This window comes from Protomyctophum bolini (genome assembly GCF_963924005.1).
Source record: "Protomyctophum bolini genome assembly, chromosome: 22".
Classification (NCBI taxonomy): domain Eukaryota; kingdom Metazoa; phylum Chordata; class Actinopteri; order Myctophiformes; family Myctophidae; genus Protomyctophum; species Protomyctophum bolini.
In genome coordinates this window covers 24,017,534-24,036,741 of record NC_137883.1, presented here as the reverse complement: position 1 = coordinate 24,036,741, position 19,208 = coordinate 24,017,534, and the positions used below count along the sequence as shown (strand labels likewise).

Sequence of the window (19,208 nt, the reverse complement as noted above, 5' to 3'; positions counted from 1 at the left end):
GATCGCTGCAGGCCTGCCATGAAAAAGTGAGACCCAGGCTTTATTTTGTGTTTTTGGGTGTCACCTCTCATATTGATGAATCTTAACCTATTTAGACCTGAGATCAGATTTTTCAAAAATAGCAGACCTACAAGCTCGTAGCGCGGGTTAATGGGAGGGAACAAATACCGTATGCACCGAAAACACAAACAAAAATAAAGTGTTTGTGAGAGAGATGTCTTGTTAAATCTGAAATAATTCATAGTAATTGCTTAAATCAGTGGTTCTCAACCTGGGCTCCAGGGACCCCCAGGGGATCTCTATAGGCCTATAGCTTAACTACCTAAATGATTGATAGTAACAGTACCCCAGAGTTTTTCTCGAGAGCGCAAGTTTTTCTCGCGCAAGTTTTTCTCGCGCAAGTTTTTCTCGCGCAAGTTTTTCTCGTGCAAGTTTTTCTCGTGCAAGTTTTTCTCGTGCAAGTTTTTCTCGCACTTTCTCGAGAGCGCAAGTTTTTCTCGAGAACGCAAGTTTTTCTGGCGCAAGTTTTTCTCGTGCAAGTTTTTCTCGTGCAAGTTTTTCTCGTGCAAGTTTTTCTCGTGCAAGTTTTTCTCGTGCAAGTTTTTCTCGCGCAAGTTTTTCTCGCGCAAGTTTTTCTCGCGCTATCGAGGAAGCGCAAGTTTTTCTCGCGCTATCGAGGAAGCGCAAGTTTTTCTCGCGCTAACGAGGAAGCGCAAGTTTTTCTCGCGCTATGGAGGAGCTCTCACTGCGTCTATCCTCGATACTCCCAGGAGAGCGAGTAGCAGCGATATAAGTACTGTATAGTTCTGGCATCTAGAGGGCAACGCACGAGATTTAAAAGTAATTAGTGAGCGCCAACGCAAATAAGCTATACTCGCGCAAAAGGTAAACGAGACGGAGAACAGAATGCTGACGTGCAAAACATGAAGCGAATCGCAATGTCAAACAAACATCAGGCGTGTGTGAGTGTGCGTGCGTGCGCGGCCTGGTGTTCAGGGGTGGGTGGGTGGTTGGGGGGTGTATAGAAAGAGGGCGGGGGGGGGTGTTGGGTGGACTGCTGTGTCTGCTAAAGCACCCGTCAGGCCGTAAACATGCAAATTATTGTATATTCACTCACTGTGATTGACAGACCACTATATAACATGCACAGCGACCTTGTTCAGACCCCCCTCTCTTCTCTTCTCTCCTCTGTCTCTCTCCTCTACTATCTGTCTCTGTCTTCCACGGGGAGAAGGGATGCTCGTATTGGCAAGGCCAGGTGGCGAGGCGCTCTGAGCGAAAATAGAAGCAATCATTTATTCATCGATTGAAACATCAGAGCTGTAGTAGTAGAGGGAATGAGGGAGTAGCATGAAACAAAGAGCGGGAAAACACAGAAGGGCTGAAGTGAACAATGGAGAAGAAAAGGGAGAGAGAGGTGACATGAAATAAAGAACAGAGTGGAGGTTAAACAAGGAGAGAAGAGACAGCAGGCAGAGCAAATAACAATTTATTTTAAGGAGAGAAGAGGCAGAGCAAATTGTGCTAGACCGATTGTGCAAGACCAAAGTGCGGGAGACCGATTGTGCGAGACTGAAGTGCGAGAGACCGATTGTGCGAGACCGAAGTGCGATAGACCAATTGTGCGAGACCGAAGTGCGATAGACCGATTGTGATAGACCGATTGTGCGATAGACCGATTGTGCGAGACCGAAGTGCTATAGGCCGATTGTGATAGACCGATTGTGCGATAGACCGATTGTGCGAGACCGAAGTGCGATAGGCCGATTGTGATAGACCGATTGTGCGATAGACCGATTGTGCGAGACCGAAGTGCGATTGACCGATTGTGCGAGACCGAAGTGCGATAGACCGATTGTGCGAGACCGAAGTGCGATAGACCGATTGTGCTAGACCGATTGTGCTAGACTGATTGTGCTATAGGTCTCTCGCACTTCGGTCTCGCACAATCTTGCACTTCTATCATCGATAGACCGATTGTGCGATAGACCGATTGTGCGATAGACTGATTGTGCGAGACCGAAGTGCGATAGACCGATTGTGCGAGACCGATTGTGCTTCACCGATTGTGCCGTTTTTCCGTTTTCTCGATTGTGCCGTTTTCTCGATTGTGCCGTTTTCTCGATTGTGCCGTTTCCTCGATTGTGCGAGACCGATTGTGCGAGACCGATTGTGCGAGACTGATTCTGCAAGACCGATTGTGCGAGACCAATTGTGCGAGAAATTTGTGCGAGACCGATTGTGCGAGACCGATTGTGCGAGACCGAAGTGCGAGAGACCGATTGTGCGAGACCGAAGTGCGATAGACTGATTGTGATAGACCGAAGTGCGAGAGACCGATTGTGCGAGACCGAAGTGCGGTAGACCGATTGTGTGAGACCGAAGTGCGATAGACCGATACCGAAGTGCGATAGACCGATTGTGCGAGACCGAAGTGCGAGAGACCGATTGTGCGAGACCGAAGTGCGAGAGACCGAGACCGAAGTGCGATAGACCGATTGTGTGAGACCGAAGTGCGATAGACCGATACCGAAGTGCGATAGACCGATTGTGCGAGACCGAAGTGCGAGAGACCGATTGTGCGAGACCGAAGTGCGAGAGACCGAGACCGAAGTGCGATAGACCGATTGTGTGAGACCGAAGTGCGAGAGACCGATTGTGCGAGACCGATGTGTGAGAAACCGATTGTGCGAGACAGTAGTGCGAGAGAACGATTGTGTGAGACCGAAGTGCAATAGACCGATTGTGCGATACCGAAGTGCGATAGACCGATTGTGCGAGACCGAAGTGCGATAGACCGATTGTGCGAGACCGAAGTGCGATAGACCGATTGTGCGAGACCGATTGTGCGAGACCGAAGTGCGATAGACAGATTGTGCTAGGCCGATTGTGCTAGGCCGATTGTGCTACTGTACTTGCTTGGTTTCGCCCGAATATTTGTTAATTAGTATAACAAATTGGGCCAATCTCTAAGTCGAATCATGAAAAAAAAGAAGAAAAAAGAACATTGACTAATTGGTAGATTGGTAGTCGACTAAGACTCATTCTGATTGATTAGTCGACTAATCGACTAATCGAGGTCAGCCCTAAAACACACACACACACACACACACACACTTTCAGTGTTTTTTCTTTTCTTTTAAAAATAACAAAAACATTTAATAAACTCACAGCCGTGAGCTTGTAGATCGGCTTTGTTCTGTACTCTTGTACTGTACAGCGATGCAGGGCATGATGAAAAATAGAAACATAAAAATAGAAATATGAAGAGATAAAGCTATACAATTCAAACTCATATTCACTATTGTGAAACTTGCCTTTATTAGTGAATAAATAATGCATGGTATTAGTCTGACAACACAGAATTAGTGTCTACTGATGCAGGCAGCAGTCTGAAAACTGCCAGTGTTTTATAGATATTGTTTAAAGTTGTTAATTATTAATTATTTTCTTACATCTATAAATTCCACAAACAGTGAGTGTGTATGCGTGTCCACCCAGTCGTGAGAACCATCCCGAGTATTATTACATCCGCTGACATCAAGTAGGCCTATACTTATGATGTCACGTTACATGGTAGCCTCCAGAGCCATAGAGTAAGACAGAGTTACGACATTGAGGGGGCAGAAAACAGCCTGGTCACGTGGTTCATGTACTCGCGTGATCCCATAGACTCTAATGCATTCCGTAAACTTCCGGTCGTCCCTTTCCAAAGGGACAAACCAATAGAAGTCTATGTAGAAGAGCCTGGCCCCATGAAGTGAACGGAGTTGTCGTAACTCTGTCATAACCCATTTTTACCTGAGATCAGATTCTAAAAATGTCTTCTACATCCTGACAGTATTCTGAAAAAGCTATGTTTCTATGCCAGTCGTTCTTCCATTTTTATTTTTTTTGCAGACCTACAAGCTCGTAGCGCGTCACTCGGTGGCGCGCTATGAGCTTGTAGATCTGCTATTTTTCAATAGCTAAAGCATAACATCATGCTAACACCAAAAGGGGTTCCCGCCCAAAATGAGCCCGTTTGTGCAATTCTCGTCTTTACAATTGACTTTGTATGTAACCGCGCCGCTCTAACCATCCAAGTCTGAACGCACCTTTACTCTATGGCTCTGCAAGCCTCTGCCCTCTGATAACAATGATGTCATCCTACAGTATGTCACCTCATGGCACCATGACTCGGCTATAACCATATAAGGAGTCCACGGTGCGATCTGCAGTGCACGTAGAGCAGGTGTGAGGGAGCAGCAGAACCTCTAGTAGTAACAGACAGTGATGTCGGGTACTGATTCTCAGCCCTTTATTAAGTCAAGGTCACACAGTGACCTATGGATTTAGAGTTTGTGTCTATACACTGCAAAGCCGGGATGCAGATGTTTATCCGACATACCAAAGGTCCGACATGCTGAAATCACCCGTCGCTCCCGACAATGCGTTGGTCCGACATGCTTGCGGTTAAGGTTAGGTTAGGGTCTTGGGTATAGGCCGGGTGTCGGTCGGACCAATAGTATGTCGGAAACTAAAGCCTGTACTCGCAAAGTCATCAGTGTTGCATTTAAATCTGAGTGTACAAATGGAACCCACTTCAGTTACAGACCTGTCTGTTTGGAACCCCTGGTGGACCCCCACGGACCCGAACCACTGGGGGACGGGGCTATGGAAGGTTGATTATAACAACATTACAATAACCTCTGAATCAGGTTTATCTGCATGTTTATTGACACGAATCATTAACTATCTCATCTCAGATACAACACATTTCCAGCAAAGCGCGAAAGAGTGAAGTGCCATTGTCCTCTGCGGAGGGGGGGGGGGGGGGGGGGTGTACATTGAAACAGCATTATCCGACCTTCACTAGCGGTAGGTTGGGGAGGGGGAGGGGGGGGTGTACATTGACACAGCATTATCCTTCACTAGCAGTAGGTTGGGGAGGGGGAGGGGGGGAGGTGTACATTGACACAGCATTATCCTTCACTAGCAGTAGGTTGGGGAGGGGGAGGGGGGGGGGTTGTACATTGACACAGCATTATCCTTCACTAGCAGTAGGTTGGGGAAGGGGGGGGGGGTGTACATGACATGAAAAAGCATCATCCTCTAAAAAGCAGTGTTCCCCAAACTCTTTAACTCAAGACCCCCAAAATATATTTTGCCTGGCACCCAAAGTTCAAAGTATAGCAGATCTACAAGCTCACAATGCGTCGCTTCGGGTTTTATGTGCTTGTAGATCGGCTATTTTCAGTACTTCTTATAACATTTTTGTTTTCTAATTTCTGGAATTTAATAGATTTTTGTTTGATTTTTTTCATGAAATTACTGAAAAAAAATCATTGAATTTTGTTTTTAAATTCATTCAAAAATGTTTTTTTTTTAAATGTTTTGAAATAATAATTAAAAACAAAATGTAGGGAATAAAATAATAAAAGGACCCATAAAAATGTGTTCCCGACCCAGAGTTTGGGAAACAGTGCCCTAAAGGAACGCTCTCAACTACAGGCAGATGGTTTGAGTAGAGGAATAGGTTTCTGGAATACATTGCTTAATACATTCTATATTATTATTTTTTTTGTTCTTCAGAGAGATATGAACTAGATAAAAGTCCTCCCACGCGGTCCAAGTAAACGAATACAAAGAAGCAAAGCCAGTGCCAACAGTTACAGTGATACAAGAACATTAAAAAATAAAACGTAAAAAATCTGAATGAAAAACAACTCAACAAACTAAAACCGAATGCAAACGAGTGAAAAAAGCAAATATTGTTGCAAATCTTCTATAATCCCACATGGTATTCAGTTCTGTCCGCGTCCACCCCGCCTCTCTTCGATATATTCTTTTATTTTAAATAGTTACGGCGTCATACAGCAAAAAAGACATTCAGAAGAGCAGACCAGAGTGATAAAAAAAGGAACACTCATGCAACGAAAGCCTGTTTTCACACAAAGTCACAAACACGGGATAAATCATCTCAAACAAGAGTGCTTGCCAACAGTCAAGTGCCTTCAGGTCTTTTTTTCTTTTCTTTTGTGGACATTCTTGTTATTGTTCTTCTCTTCATACTGTAGATATTTGATTTTTTGCTACTGTACTGATAAAAAGGATAGGTGAGACAGACTGCCCCGTCATATAGGTTCTCAGGATGTCTGGCTGGAGCTCCCACCAGCCCTCACCTCATGTCTGTCCCTTGGGGGGCCTTGAGGGAGGGGAGAGGGGATCCGGAGCTCCCACCACCCCTCACATCATGTCTGCCCCATGGGGGCCTTGGGGGAGGGGAGAGGGGGTCCGGAGCTCCCACTACCCCTCACCTCATGTCTGTCCCATGGGGGCCTTGGGGAAGGGGAGAGGGGGTCCGGAGCTCCCACTACCCCTCACCTCATGTTTGTCCCATGGGGGGCCTGGGGGAGGGGAGAGGGGGTTCGCATTGGCAAACAGTTCATCATCACTAACACAGTCTTTGTCCAGTAGTACAGGACCCCCCCCCCCCCGTGGTCAAAAGAAAGGTGAGGTGGAAGGATTACTTGCCCAGAGACCCAGATCCACAGGAACACTCTTCTAGTTTTTTTTTTCTTTTTTTCCCCAATATAAAAAAGGCGTGATGTTTCTTTTTTTGGCATCTATCTTTCTTATGTCCAATACGGCCTACCTATTTGTATTACAATCATCTTCTATACCGCAAACAACGTAAGCTTTATTTTTCTTAAATAAACATTAAATCATTGATATAAAGTAAACTCTATGCACATTCAGTCCACTTTGCATTCATTTTGAATGCAGTCTCTCCGTAAGAAGTCATATGATATAGTAAATAGGATGGTCTTGGTTACAAAGTATTTTTTTGTTTTATTCCAGTTATATTTTTCGTATATAGGGAGCTCTCTACACACAAACGATATGTGCGTACAGTGTATTCGCGTCTACTCCTCCGCTCGGCCCCGTGCAGGGTTACAGTTCCTCGGAGCGGATGACGTGGAACAGCGTGACATTGTAGAGCACCTGGTGGCCGTTGTTCCAGGCGTAGAGGGCGCGGTCGCGCGGGTTGTAGTCCAGCATGGAGATGTGCGAGTACTTGTTCTGGAAGGCGATGTCGATGTACTCGTAGGTGGAGGAGTTGGTGGAGTAGGCGTAGTAGACCTTGGTGCCGCCGGAGTAGCCGTTGGTGACGTAGAGCGTCCCGCAGATCATGAAGGACTCGCCGGCGCTCCTCTTCGGGTGGTTGGTGGTCCAGCTCTTGACGATCTGCAGCGAGCCGGGGTTCAGCTTGCTGATGACGATGTTGCCGGCATTCTGGTTGGTGGCGTACACGGCCCACAGGCCGCCCTCGTCCGCCATCAGGTCGATGTCGGAGTGGCCGCCCCACGCGTAGTGGTAGGCGTTGTTGTAGCCGGCGTAGTCGAGCTGCCGCGACTTGCTGATGGAGGAGGTGCGGAAGTCGAACTTGATGATGACGTGGCTCTGGAACTTGTTGAAGTAGATGGAGCCGTTGTAGACCACCTGGCCCGTGCCGGACCACGGGTGGGGCAGACGGTGCGACGTGAAGTTGTCCGTCGCCATGAAGTCCTGCATGGACTTGTACTCGCGCACGAAGCGGTTGTTGTGGTAACCGTCCATGTACCACACCTGGAGGAACGAGGAACAAGGAGGGAGAGAGAGAGAGAGAGAGAGAGAGAGAGAGAATCAAGCAGGGTGTTTTCGCTGCAGTGATACTCAAAAATGCGGTCCAGGGACCCACAGTGGTCCTTGTGGGGTTCCGTGGGTCCCCAATCCGTACATTTCGGCTGTTCGAAAATATTGTATTTACAAGCTCACAACGTTTTGTGGGACAATCTATTTGACGAAATGTAAATAAAATGTAAATTTTAACATAAAGTTTTATGGGGGTCGGAATCTTTTCAAATACAACAGCAATTTGACACGAACAACATGTTTGAGAACCACAGTTTAACTGTAAAAACAGCAACATATATAGCTACAGTATACCGCAGAGTATAAAAATCTGTCCTCAGCATACCTTTCCGAAAATCTAAATTATGTATGCAGATCACCCGTAACCCTGCAATCTAAATCAAATCAGGCTGTCAACAAGTTACCTAATTAAGTCAGAGCTGGCATCTCCGGGAGGAGCAGCCTCAAACTGAGATCTGGGCTGTTTATGACTGCAGAGCGCCACAGGATGACAGCCTGCAGGGTGGGATGGGTCTCGCCCCACAGGGGCAATGCCCATCATTCCAGATAAAAGGCCTAGCTGGCTGAGCTTCCCTCGAAACACCAACCTAATGCCCCCCCACTCCACCCCCTTCTGGCACCCTGCAGTGATGGGGCTGACATCTCACTGCCAGCAGCCAAACTGTTGCAGGTTCAGCTATTTCCTCCATCTCACTTCATATGGACCGACCGCGTCACAGAGGATGGGTTGATTAAAGGTGATTATTGCACGGCTTTGTTGAATGCTTGATTCTGATTGGTCAATCGCCAAATTCAGCCGTCTGTTATTTCTGGATAATGGCCGCTCCGCTCTATGACAGACCGATGCCTAATCAAAGCCTCAGAGCACCTGCTGCGCCCCGATGATTTACTGCTGTTTCCACCATGAGAGCCATGTAAAAACACACACACAAGAAATAGTTCTTTAGTCTTATAGTAATCGCTATTCAAGCCTTATTCCGTGACAAGGGTCTCTCTCCAGCTCTTTAGTAAAAAAAGAAAGAAAAAGTATGATACCAATTGGAAGTTTAATAGATTTGATTGCCTAGACCTAAGGAATGTGAGGCGTGTACAACATGCGTTGACCATATAAATGCGGTCATGTTCCGGGTGTTTAACGTCCAAAGCCCTCTCTGCTGGTGGCAGCCTTCCTTGTATTACTCACTGGGCCAAGGCTGGCCATACAGATTTATTATTGTGCATTAGCATTTTAATGTGTTCAGTAATGAAAGCAGGGTCATTCGCCGAGGCAGCAGATGCTTGGACCTTCTAAACAAAATCAGACGGCATGCAGAGGTGAATCATGGGGGTACTACTCACCCTCGTATCTCCCTCGGGGGCCAGGGGGTCCGTCATCCAGGAACCAAATCGAGATCCAGAGGTCTTGATGGTGATGGGTTCACTTATACCCGTAAGTTTGCCACATGCTGTAAGGAAAAGAGAGATACAGAAACAAACACGATAATACCAGAATATACAGAAACAAACACGATAATACCAGAATATACAGAAACAAACACGATAATACCAGAATATACAGAAACAAACACGATAATACCAGAATAGGGATTGCAAGGCTGACGTCACGGTAGGCTGTCACATGTATAAGTGTATAAAGTTGGTGTTTGAGTGTTTAGTGCACAGTGCTAGAGCTCTTTCGGTTCGCCAAAATGGGATTTATTAAGCCTATTAGGCCTATTAAGCCTACTTGTTGTGTGAAATACAACAAGTAGGCTTCTCACCATAAACAAGGTCAGAATAAAGGGGATAAAATAAATAATGGACTAACGTAACGTTTCACCGGCGCATTCCTCTCACTGCCGCTGACTCTCTCTCTCTCTCTCTCTCTCTCTCTCTCTCTCTCTCTCTCTCTCTCTCTCTCTCTCTCTCTCTCTTTCTTGAACTCGATCAAACACATTTCCTTTTTAAGCCTGATTTACTTTGTTGTACAACCAGTGTGTGTCGTGTGCCGGAAATTACACATCTACAAGCTCGTAACATGTCACATGACGCCGAACTGTGAGCTACTAGATTTATTTTTCGCCATGCAACTTCGTTGTACAATGAAGTCTGACTATAACTACAGTATGTGTATTAATGAACTTACCGGTACATTAAAGCATTTTGTAGTTTGTTATTACTTGTTATTAACCCAGATTGTGTACAACAGATTGTGTACAACAACACAACCTGTTAAGCTCCTTTTAGAACTGAATAATTTATTTTTGAAAGAGTCACCAATCAGCTAAAAAGGCTATACAATAAAGCAGCAATCTCTCTTGACCTTTTAAACAAAATGTTTTCAGAAGGCAGCCAACAAATCCTGAGTAATATGTAATACGTACAATATGTAATAAAATAGTTCTGTTTTTGTTCAAGTATTGCCTTACACTACTAGTGGGTAAATAATACTATTACAGTAATATATTAAAAGTACGTTGTGCAGCCCAACAATGCTGGCTTGCAGAAGAGACAGTGATTCTATATCTGCTACTAAGGGGTGTCTCTACCCTAGGGTCCTTCACCATCCTCTGCAAGAGACTGCGATGACCGGTACTCTCTGTGTGTACGTTTTGACATGCGCTGTTATCCGACTCTGTTTTTCTTTTGTTCTCCTCTTGATTCTTGTGACTGTATTTTATGACTGCAAAGTTTTGGTGCTTGAACGGAAAATAATTTCACCCGCTTAATTTGTAATGTCTCTCTGAAAAAGGAGAAAGATCGAAATAAACTATTCATTCATTCATTATTCTGTGAGGTTAGGGTTAAGGTTAGGGTTAGGCATCGTATTTGTGAGGTTAAGGTTAACCACAATCCACAAGACAACATGGGTAATTGACCTGTTTGACACCTTAGCATGCTTTCTAATCTTAGTGTGCATGTGAGAGGGAGAGAGAGAGAGAGATAAACTGCTCCTCTGTGCTCAGTCTAAGCTGGAATAGTCTTAATTACTGTTAATTGGAGGTGTTAATGTGAATTTGACAAAACTAATCTCGTTATCTCCCATGGCTGAGAGCTGGTGAGACACATTTATTAAAAAGCACACAGACAATAACATCGCTCTTGTTAGATTTTTCACTGTGCAACAACACTTTGTACCGACTGCTCCAAGCGCTGCCATTCATCTGGATGCGAGCCACTGTCTCCATTGTTCACTGTTTGGGCAAAGATCAATTAGATGGCCCCTGATTAGTGTATGTACATCATCCAGAGAAAGTAATTAGTTTTCGGGCGTGCTCATTCACACAGAGGGATCTGATAATGGCCACCATTTTCAATCATGTCCACAGTTAACGTATCCAGATCCATTACACCCTTGATTTATCGTCACCAAAATATTTTGTTCTCTTTGTTTTGTTTTTCGTCCTCTATTCTCGCACTAAAGCCTGTTTATTCTTCGCCAAATAACGGGGGTGGGTGGGGGGAGGGCAGCTGTAGCTTATTTATTTCACTGGTAGTCAAAGTGGGGTCTGGGGAACCACCGGGGTCCTTGTGTATATATATAGGCCACATAGTTGGCCTAGGGCGGCAGATTGCCTTCTTTACATCAATCACACATCAATGCCTTCTACAAAAACCTGTTTGTAAAGATAATTTTAAAATGGCAATGGTAACAACTGAGAAGGTACTTAATAAACTGAGTGCCCTCCAACCCCACAAGGCCACTGGCCAAGACAATATTCCGTCCAGCCATCTCTATAGCTCCAATCATCACCCACAAAACCTCTCCATCAAACAGGGACAGACCCCCCAAGATTTCAAACTGGCCAAAGTAACCCCCCTACACAAGAAAGGGAGTAAATTAGACCCCGGCAACTACCGCCCTATTTATATTCTAAGCTCCATCTCGAAAGTCATGGAAAAATTGTCTATGAACAGGTTAAAAAGTATCTTGCCACAAATAAGAGTGTACGAGCTTGTGACTGCAACTTGTTACTGTTCGCAGATGACTCAGCACTGCTGGTCTCGGACAAACTGCAGGTTGAAAAAATCTGCTCCTGGCTCGCTGATGACAAATTATCTTTACACCAAGGAAATACCTCGTTGTATTGTTGTTACTTGTGGGTCAATTTATTAATGTATTCATTAAGTAGCCTTGTAATAAGAGTGATAATAAACGGGTCGGCGTTCATTGATGAGAAATACACTGTGTGAGCGACGCGTACAGCCCTTCCCGACTCGACTCGCACACTTTTCGTTTTAACAGAAACGGGACATAAAACGAACCAGCAATGATGTCCATACCATATAGATCCAAACATTATTAGGCTATATCTTAATCAATAAGTCCAGCTCCTCAAACGAAAAAGCCATGGTACCGAGGCTACGTTTGTACCCCCTCTTCTAACTGCCTCCCTAGGCAATCTGCCCCCCCTAGGCCATTGCCTATGTGGCCTATATACTGTATACCGGCCGGCCCTGACAGCATGTGTGCACTATGCATGTAAACTCCCATGTGCATCATATGTTCCATGTGTTTGTGTGTGTGTGTGTGTGTGTGTGTGTGTGTGCGTGTGTGCGCACGTGCATATCACACCTCGGCTGCGGCAGAGAGACAAACATCCCGTCACGTGTATATATTTTGGCTATATCTCTAGTGGGGGGTTGAGAGACCCTTACGTAACCCTCGGTGGGATTACACACTAGTAGTAATCCACATGGCCATTGATTTATTTATTTTTTCCTGCCCTCTTAATCACGCGCTCTATCTTTAGACGAGACCCCCCCCCCCCCATGGGTTGGGTTGGTGGTCTACTCTAATCCCCTATTGGCCTGAATATGGCTGGGTCGAGTCCAGAATGCATGGCAAATGGTCTAATGTATACTCCGGTTGAAATGTAATGAATGAAACTCACCATCAGCCCTTCCCTGCTGGCCTAATGTACAGTATACTACATACTGTAGTCTCTTGAGACAATTTGTCTAATGCTTCCACCCTAAACCAAAACCAGTCTGTTGGCCTATCACAACTATTACGTAATCGTCATAATAATTTCCATGTTGAAAAATGTTCATGTATTTAAGACATTTTCCGAACTATTTGAAGGAGCTGGAGATCGTCTATTTCCACTACTAATGGGTTTTTTTTCTTCTTCTTTAAGTATAAAGTTATTGGTCATATACGAAATGTGATTATTATTCATAATGTTCCAAAGTTCAACGACAGTCTGTACATGAAAAAAATATTATTTTATATTTATATAAATATTTAAAGTGGATGCGCCCCACATCTGTTTCACCATGGCAGCCACGTCCCACTGTGAATGAAGAGTAGAAGCCTTTATTTTCAGCATATGTACATGGTTGGTTTTGCTGTCTGTCTGTCTGTCTGTCTGTCTGTCTGTCTGTCTGTACATCTGCTTTTGATATCCCCATCTCTGTTCATTCATGTTTATGGGATATCGTCTGTCGGGTGGAAACCTTGTATGTCCAAAACTGTGACTTTAACACGATTCAAATTCAAAAGTAGCCAGGCACATCATTAACAAATATAATATATGTTAATGATGTTTAGAAGATTCAGAACACTTTCCTGGGGGTCTTTGTGTTGAATATGTGGTTTTACATATTTTAGATTTTAGCAGTGAGAACCAGTGTCTCTGATGGACACTGCAGGGCTCACTTACTTCCTAGGCTACTACAGCCCTCCCCTATCCACAAGAAGGAGCAATGCACCAAATCATAGGTTCATGTGTTTGGTCTGACGGAGCATTGGTCCGAACAACAACCTACCTCAAACCCTCACCCTAACCCTAACCTCCTCCGGGGCAGACACCTAAACCTAAGCCCAACCCTCACCCTAACCCTAACCTCCCCCGGGGCAGCACACCTAAACCTAACCCCAACCCTCACCCTAACCCTAACCTCCCCCGGGGCAGCACACCTAAACCTAACCCCAACCCTCTCCCGACCCCCAGCGCACCTCGGACCAATGCTCCTTCGAACCAATGCTCCGTCGGATCATAGTATGCCTCCCCCAAATCATTATGGGAATTATAGTCGAGGAAGTAAGTGAGCCCAGTGTCCATGACAGGTCATTATGGATCCCATCGCAGTTCTAGGAAAGCCCCGCTGTGATTGGCCAGAAGTCGCTGTGATTGACAGTTCTTGTTTTTGCAACTATGCCTCAACCTAACCGTAGTAAAACTATGCCTAAACCTAACACTAACCCTAAACCTAACAGCAGTAAAACTATGCCTAAACCTAACCTAACCCTATACCTCAGTAAAACTATGCCAATCAGACACATGGTAAGGCGGGTCTATCCAGGGGCGGCCCAAACGGCAAGCAGCCGCCTGGAATAATAAAATAAAATAAAAATAAATGGAATAAAGTCAAACTTAATTTGCTTGAAGTGGGGGATATTGTCACACACCAAACTGGCAACCCCCAAAAATGCCTGTGATAACTATCATGTATTGGTTGCTTGGGTCACATGACCAGAAACAGGTAACAGGAAGGTAACAGGTAACATAATTATGTAGAGACACACAATGTCATGTATTTTAATGTTATGTTTATGAGACCGGCTGGTGAGAGGACGGACTAGTGTGGCTTACTTAATAGATGAATGAAAAGACAAGCTTCGTGTATGACTCAATGCAGGTTGCACTGACTAAGAAGTTATAAGTTAGGCACACAAGGATTAGTGTGGACATTTGAAGACGTTTGAACTATACTCTCAGACAAAGATGGACACACTTTGTTCGAGTTGTTTGCAGATGGAAAAGGACTAATAATAATAATGAGGGGATGATGATGCCGCCACGGCTGTGTGGTGAAGCAGAGGAGAAGAGGTCTATACTTTTACTTGGTTGGCAGGACGGTATAGGACCAGACGTCCAGGAATCTTTACACAAAGTGTTTTCAGGGTGGAATTAATTAAATTAAAGTGCGTCCGGCGATCCAGCGTGGCTTCTACTTTTTAATTCTGCAGACTGCCTGCAAAGTGCAAGCATAAGGCGTCTCAACTCCAAGCATCACTCAACAAAAAATGTTAAGTTAAAAATAAAATGTATTAAATCCTCCACGAGGATAGATGGGTATAGAGCGGTTAGATTTATAACTCTGCCAAAACCATGCCACTCAACAAAAAAATGTAAGTAATAAAATGTATTAAATCCTCTAGAATGGTTAGAACCGTGCCAAAACCGTGCCAGATGTCCTCTAATATACGGATCTCGCTTGCAGCGCCACCTAGTGCCCAACCGGCCCTGGGTCTATCCATGAACGTTGGTAGGATTCATAATCGTGCGTCCATGACATCAGAGACACGGGCTCACTGCTAAGATCTAAAATATCTAAAACCACATTACACACACAAATACCCCCAGGAAAGTGTTCTAAATCTTCTAAACATCATTAACATTTACTGTATGTTTTTTGCAAAAAGGGTGAAGTGTCCCTTTAATTAAGCCCCACGGCCTGCCATGCAGGGCCAATTATGTTAATAATAATAATAAAAATACACTGTTTAGACATTTGCTGCTCGTTATGTGTACGATATGATATAAATTGAGGGACAATGAGATGATTATTCATATCGTATATAGTACTTTGTATTCTGGGTAGTACTTTGTATTCCGCCCTATAGTGTAGTGGTTAGTTAGAGCATATGCCTTTCATGCAGAAGGTTGTGGGTTCGGACCCCGCCTGGGGTCGGTGTCAGCAAGGGCATGCGGTCGCAACGGGTTCCTAACTCCAAATCAAATGGTTTCAGATCTGAGCCAAGTCTCCTGAGTCCTGAGGAGGCACGTCTCTGCTTTGTATTGTAGAGCAGAGGCTGAAGTTGTCTGAAGGCTGTGCTCACACTGCTCAGTGCCTGTTGTTTTAGGTGGTTAAGAAGAAAAATGTACACCCCCAGCCTACCCTGTGTGTGTGTGTGTTTTTTATATATATATACGGATCAAAACCGTGCTGTCTGTTGGGTGGACGATGCGGCAGGAGTTTTAAAATAGTGCTTGGCAGCGAGAAGCGTGTCATTGGCCATGTGACAGTGTGTGGCGGCGGTGGGCATGTGGTGTGACTCGTGTCCCTGCTGTCCCATCCGTCAGTAGTTTAGTGTACCGGACCGCTAGATGTGTCTGCATCTCTCTGCAGACTTTTACTTTACTTCACTTTTCTGTCCATTTTCCAGCACTTCTTTATGCTTCTACTCCACACGACAACTCCAAATGTTGTGCTTTTTTCTTTTCTTTTTACTCCACTACAATTACAAGTTACATTGTAGATTTGAGATTATTACAACAAAACATACACTATTAACCAATTAAGCCCTTGTCTAATTGAAAATTGAGGGCGTACATCATACAAGCTCACAACGTGCCGCAATGAGCCTGCAGATCGGCTATTTTCAAAAGATTGTGGGGGGATCCATGCCTCTGCTTTTGACATCCCCCTTCCGGTCATTCATTATTATGGGGATATACTATAGGCTATGTTAAATATATATGAATTTCCTTGTGGAAGTGTCTGATATGTTTGATATTTGTATTTGATTATATAACCATCTAGAGGTCCTCCCTTAAAGGAGAATTCCATACTAGAAGGCTTTCTTACCTTTCTTTGTAGTTGTTACGTCCCCACCAAAGAGGTCCAGGTGTTTTTTTGTGCAAAGACTCCTTTTTGGCTATTTCCCCTACCATAAGCCCTCAATGAATTGCATTGAATTGAATGGGAATTGAATGGGGCTATGGGGTGTTGTGCTAATTTGCTTATTTCCATCGAAATAAGTAGTAAAGTGTGCCGCTTGGGATATTATTTACATTATGAAGAGAGGATATATACAAAAAATATATAATTTTGAGCGATGGAAATTAGCACAACACCCCATAGCCCCATTCAATTCCCATTCAATGCAATTCATTGAGGGCTTATGGTAGGGGAAATAGCCAATAAGGAGCTTTTGCACAAAATAACACCTGGACCTCTTTGGTGGGGACGTAACAAACTAACAACTACAAAGAAAGGTAAGAAAGCCTTTTAGTATGGAATTATCCTTTAAGCTGATTTTAAAATGCTGGATTTTCAGGCAGCTATGCAGCCTTCAAAACTAGTCCTATGTTGCGCTGATAAGAGCAATGGTCACTGTCTATGAGCACCCACCAAGTTTAGGGTGTTTAGAATGCTGGGAGCTGGAGTTATGGCTGTTTAAAGCCAATAGGAACACAGTGTGGGTGGGGCTCAAGCAATTACAGCTTGTCCCTATTGGCCATCTAAGAACACCTACCACGTTTTGGGCATTTAGCATGCTGGGGTTATATAGGAACATAGAGGGGGCGGAGCAATGCTGCGCCTGTGGTCTAATATTGTATTCATAAGAGACCATTTCCAAACTGGGCTTGTGATTGGTTGTCAGTGGGGTAGGGAGTGCTGTGCTGTGTAAACCATTTGGACCACTTTGTTTACGTACCTTCCTCTTATCTGTTCCTTCACCTGCACACAGAATGTATTATTCATTGTTCTAGTGTCTAGTCTAGTGCAGTGGTTCTCAAACTGTTTTCCATGCCAATGACCCCCAAATCGATATACAGTACGAGTACGGTATATTTGGCGTTGGACCCCATCTGAAAATGTTTAAAAAAAAAAAATTCTAAAATAGCAGATGTACAAGCTTGCAGCACGAGCTTGCAGCACGGCACAAAATGGCGTGCTGTGAGCTTGTGGATTTGCTGTTTTTGAATAGGCAAATCTACTCTAATGAAGTGGTTTTTATTGTGATGCTATATTAAGTACTTTTGCTGGGGACCCCCTGGACCTCACTTTGAGAACCACTGCACTAGTCCGCACTCTGTTTCACTAGCCGGGCCACTAGTCCGCACTCTGTTTCACTAGCCGGGCCACTAGTCCGCACTCTGTTTCACTAGCCGGGCCACTAGTCCGCACTCTGTTTCACTAGCCGGGCCACTAGTCCGCACTCTGTTTCACTAGCCGGGCCACTAGTCCGCACTCTGTTTCACTAGCCGGGCCACTAGTCCGCACTCTGTTTCACTAGCCGGGCCACTAGTCCGCACTCTGTTTCACTAGCCGGGCCACTTTGGAAAACACTTTGATGCATTCTTTTATCCTATCGCCCCGTCAATGAAGACCTGGTCGTCGCTGTCACTTTCACAAGGGGCCGTTTCAATGACAGGAGTTACTATGCCAGCCAGGGCATGTTTGTACGTTTCAATGACAGGAGTTACTATGCCAGCCAGGGCATGTTTGTACGTTTCAATGACAGGAGTTACTATGCCAGCCAGGGGGCCGTTTCAATGACAGGAGTTACTATGCCAGCCAGGGGGCCGTTTCAATGACAGGAGTTACTATGCCAGCCAGGGGGCCGTTTCAATGACAGGAGTTACTATGCCAGGGCATGTTTGTACACCAGTGAGAATGGGGGGAGTTTTATGCAGCATCTACAGAACGGTGTGAGGATGAAAGGCAACGGCTGCCGGCCTCTCACAGTGGGTGACCTCTGCTTTGTGCCATCTGATCTCACCCACTCTGGATGGACTCCCTGCAGCTTCTCGGCTCTCGCTTATCCTCAGAGGAGCGCGTCCAGATAAGAGGGATGGCGTGTGCATTGATCTATGATTGAAGGGATGGCGTGTGCATTGATCTATGATTGAAGGGATGGCGTGTGCATTGATCTATGATTGAAGGCAAGGCACGGACGAACGAACAAGGATTTGTGTTCAAAGTCCAGTCACAAGTGGACCAGTATGGAGAATATACCAGGTTCTGTTCGGGCAGAAACCTCTTATTTCCACACTCCTTTTTTTTCATAAATCAACTTGCTTGACCATACAGTGTCACACAAAAGTAGTAAAAGTTACTTTTGCAGTTTTTGAATTTTGAATCCTGAAAAGTAACAGCTTCGGACATAATGAGGTTTCCAGCCGACACTAGAGACAATATTGTATTTAGGGGTCAATCTGATATTGGACGGATCGATCTGGCTATCTCCCCAACAAATCTCGAGAACCATTAAGATCGACGATCGACTTCAAAAGGCCAGATGGAGTGATATACTGAGTGGGTAGTCAGCTCGGATCGGTGGTTGTCCAGAGATATCTGAAAATCTCCAAATCTCTGTGTCTGTTTTGCTGTTCGCTTTTACTGTATGCCAATATGTGGAAATCCCTGATGTGATCAAGATGATGTCATTGTCATAGATTGTCCTTCAAGTATAATGGGTGATAATAAATGATAATGGGTAACTGCACTAGCTACTCGGGTACAATGGGTATATATGATCAGAAGGGCATGCATTCCCATTCCTCATAACCTATGCAAGCAGTGTTACTAACAGGCATCAGCTCAGTACTTCAATACATTTCAAATGGCTAGTTTTTACCTTGGAGACACCAACTCTGTAATTTAGTTCATGACTTCATCAGCCACTGTTGTATTATCCAAAATAATGTTCCACTTTGGACTGCTTCAGAACATCTGACAGTATGCCTATGCCTATACCACTACAATACTTAGCAAGTCACCCAAGCATCTTTCTATAGCCAGGGTCATTCCTA

The 19,208-nt window shown here is 44.7% G+C and overlaps 1 protein-coding gene across 2 annotated transcripts in view; it reads right to left on the bottom strand.

Annotated features, from left to right (window-relative positions):
* Window positions 1-5,068: 5,068 nt before the first annotated feature.
* The window catches only part of olfm1b (olfactomedin 1b), a 47,760-nt gene continuing 33,620 nt past the window's right edge, over window positions 5,069-19,208 (bottom strand). For both annotated transcript variants that reach the window (XM_080755461.1, XM_080755460.1), the window contains exons 5-6: window positions 9,016-9,122; window positions 5,069-7,611 (exon numbers count right to left, since the gene is read on the bottom strand). In XM_080755461.1, the coding sequence (XP_080611587.1) occupies window positions 6,937-7,611; window positions 9,016-9,122 (782 nt within the window). In that variant the 3' untranslated portion in view covers window positions 5,069-6,936. The remainder of the gene's footprint in view (window positions 7,612-9,015; window positions 9,123-19,208) is intronic.